Source organism: Aegilops tauschii, chromosome 2 (genome assembly GCF_002575655.3).
Source record: "Aegilops tauschii subsp. strangulata cultivar AL8/78 chromosome 2, Aet v6.0, whole genome shotgun sequence".
In the NCBI taxonomy this organism is placed as follows: Eukaryota; Viridiplantae; Streptophyta; class Magnoliopsida; order Poales; family Poaceae; genus Aegilops; species Aegilops tauschii.
This window is the reverse complement of record NC_053036.3, coordinates 411,445,770-411,449,003: the sequence shown is the minus strand read 5'-3', so window position 1 is coordinate 411,449,003 and position 3,234 is coordinate 411,445,770. Positions and strand designations below refer to the sequence as shown.

General features: G+C 56.0%; 1 protein-coding gene across 1 annotated transcript; it reads left to right on the top strand.

Annotated features, from left to right (window-relative positions):
• Positions 1 to 426: 426 nt before the first annotated feature.
• Positions 427 to 2,018, top strand: LOC109761253 (uncharacterized). The gene has a single exon (XM_020320059.4). It carries the CDS (start codon positions 922 to 924, stop codon positions 1,906 to 1,908), a length of 987 nt encoding a protein of 328 aa, XP_020175648.1. The 5' UTR covers positions 427 to 921; the 3' UTR covers positions 1,909 to 2,018.
• Positions 2,019 to 3,234: the final 1,216 nt, after the last annotated feature.

Here is a 3,234-nt window from a genome sequence, read left to right as displayed (position 1 = left end):
TCCCCATGGAATCATGTTGCTGATCTACCTTGTCTCAATAACAGCGCTAGTCAGATACACCAGGCTAGAGGACCAGTGCTGACCGGGTTCCACGATATAACTGCCGTCTGCCGTACCTATAATCATTAATCCCTAGCTAGAGGACCCGGCCAAAATCAATATGCATTGCCCTGGCATACACGCTACGTACATTGTAGAAGTACGTGGCGTATTAGCAACAATAGCTGGCTAATTAACAACAGGATCATGCATCAAAATTACTACTCCCCATGTCCCATAATGTAAGACGTTTTTCTGACAGTACATTAAAGTCAAAAAAAGTCGTACATTATGAGACGGAGGGAGTACTTACTACAGTGGTCGTTATAGTGTCAAAGACACTTTTATATTATGAGACAGAGGTAGTATTTCTTACGTGATTTGTTAGTGTCATCGATCTTCACCGTCCATTCGTCGATCCGACTGTCATGGGCGTACGAGCATCCGGTTCAAGTGTAGTAGGCCGTAGCACCGCAGCCTAGATGATTGAGCAGTACTGTGGCAGCAGCAACAGCGGTAGTAATAGCATGCGCAGCTGCTGGGAGTTAGAGCAGTGATGGCGCCAGCTCAGGGGCAGATTGACCCGAGTTATTGTAAGGCGGCCAACGTGCAGCGAGGCAAGAGGTAGAGAGAGGAACGAACATGAGCTAGTTGACCGCGAGGATTTATACTACGCATCCATGATCGATCGATCCGATTCCTCCCCCCGCCTCGTGCAGATGCATTCGTTCATCATCTCGATGAGCGCCATCTGATTGACTCTGACCTCCAATCAAGCCCTCTCCCGCAAGCCACCACCCTCGTCGCCATCTACTCCTCCATCGACAAGCTCTTCGTGTCAAGCACAGGCGCCTGCGCGCGCTGCTTCTTGGCGCGCCCGGCATGGGTAGCTGCGTGAGCAAGAAGGCCGCCCGCGGTAGTGACGAGGCCAAGGTGGCGCCGCCGCTCCCGCCGGAGAAGGATAATGCCTTGGCTCCGCCACCACCGCCACTCGTGGTGGTTGAGGAGGAGGTCAAGGAGGTGTTGTCGGAGACGGCAGTGCGGCGGACAAGCCCGCCGGAGCCGGAGCCGCAGCCTGAGCCTGAGCCTGAGCACGAGAAGGAGAAGATGGTGCAGGAACACGAGGAAGGCGAGGCTTCCGATAGCGTGTCGGTGGGTTCCTCCGTGGTGGACAAGGCGATGGTAAAGGCTGGAAGGGAGCAGGAAGTGGAGAAGAGGACGGTGGACGTGCCGGAGAAGGGGAGGGCCAGGAGGATGGAACCGGAGCAGAAGAAGAAATGCAAGGACGCCGGCAACGGCAGGGCGCGGTCGCCGTCCCCTGCGGCGAAGCAGAGGAGGCCTGGGACCATTGTCAGCGAGCAGCCGGTGCCGCCGCGGCCGCGGCGAGAGTCGCCTGCGGTGGTGTCCGGCATCGGGTGCCGCAGTGGCAGATTCTCCCCTTCCGCAGCCAGGAGGGCCGCCGAGAGCGCCGTCAGACGGAGCTACTCCGCAAGGGAAGCGGACATGGCGCTGCCGTCGTCTGCCAAGCGCTCCCTCAACACAAACATCAACTGTAACGGAGGGAGCGGCGTCAGGCGGGACCCTGGCGAGCATTCTGGCAGGAGGTCAGATTCCCCGGCTAGGCGCCCGCCGGCCTCTCCGGCAGCGAACGGCACCATCAGCCGGCAATCGAGCGCCACCCGGAAGGGTCCGAAGGAGAACACCAGTTCGGAGAAAACCAAGCACCAATGCGGCCGCGGACGGGCCCCGATGGAGGTTGGAGATGAACTCGACGAGGCGCCATTGGCAGGAAAAGAGCGCAGGGAGGCGGCGGACGCCGCGATGGGCCAGAACCCCTCGGTGGCTATGGAGTGCTTCATCTTCCTTTAGTACTCTTTCCATGGATTACTTGTTCATTTCTTTTCTCTCGCCACTATGCCACTCTCACTAGTTGCCGTGTGATTTCTTGGCCATTATTAATTATCGGGAATTATCAGTTACTCCTACTTATTAGTATGTTAGATTTTGAGCCTTGGTCAAGTAAAATCCTCGAACTAGTGAATGGAGTTCCATGTCAGGAGCTTGGACGTTATATATATACCACGTCGTCTGGACAAGCGACACGGGAGGCGATCTCAACGACACCCCCCCCCCCCCCCCCCCCCCCGATCTTCCTCGCCGTTGCTGGATGATGCCGTCGAGCAAAGCCCTGGTGGCCGACGGTTCCGTGGCGACGCGAGAAGTGAGCAGCAGCGACGGTAAATTTGATTCGGCGTGGCATCAGTCTAGCTATGAGCAAAGGCGGTTGTACGTACCACTAAGGAGGAGGAGCAGCAGCAGGAACAACAACAACAATAAGATGCGGCAGCGGCCATGAGCCCATGACTGGGTAAGGACCACCATACATGGGTGGCACGTGGCACTGAGACTGTTCTCACAGAATTGAAGTGGTCAGGAGTATACCTGGCCATAGCTCGGGCTAGGCCGGGCTTCAGGTCGGGCCTAAAAAGCCCCCAGCAGAAAACCCAGGCCCGGACCCGGCCCGGCCTTCGTGCCTAGATTTTATGCCCAAGCATGGCCCATCAGTGGAAAAGCCCATTGGGCCTCGGGCCGAGCCTCTTTCCTAAAACACAAATATGTCAAAGCCCAAGCCTGACCCGACCTGGCATTTGAGCTTAAAATCTAGGCCGAGGCCTGGCCCGTGGGCAAGACCGGGCCGGATTTCCCATAGTCAGGTATAGTCGGGAGTCGGCAGGACGCACCGCTCACTAGTAAGATGGAGCGGATTCCCTTCCAGGGAGTCGGCGGGACGCACAGCTCGTCGGCAAGATGGAGCATAAGGTCGCGCCGTCGAGCTCACCTGATGGGATTCCCTTGTGCTGGAGACAACGATGATGCAACAGGGAAGAGCAACTCACTTGTAGCTTCGCGTGCGGTGGCTATTTGGGTGTCTGTTCCTCCTAGTGCATGTTGTGGTTGTAGCCAGCGTGATGTAGGGCCAAGCCCTTGTTTGCCCGATCTTCAGGAATTGAAGGTGGATTTGAGGAGAAACATGAAGAACACAAGGAAGAAATTATTCTATTGGACAAGATCCACACAGAAGGTACTCAAATCACAAGGCAAAAGGTAGATCACAAGCATCCAACTACAACAAAGGAAAACAAATACAAAGATAGTTCGTCCAAATCTCTATGAGAGATGAGGCTTGAATTTCAC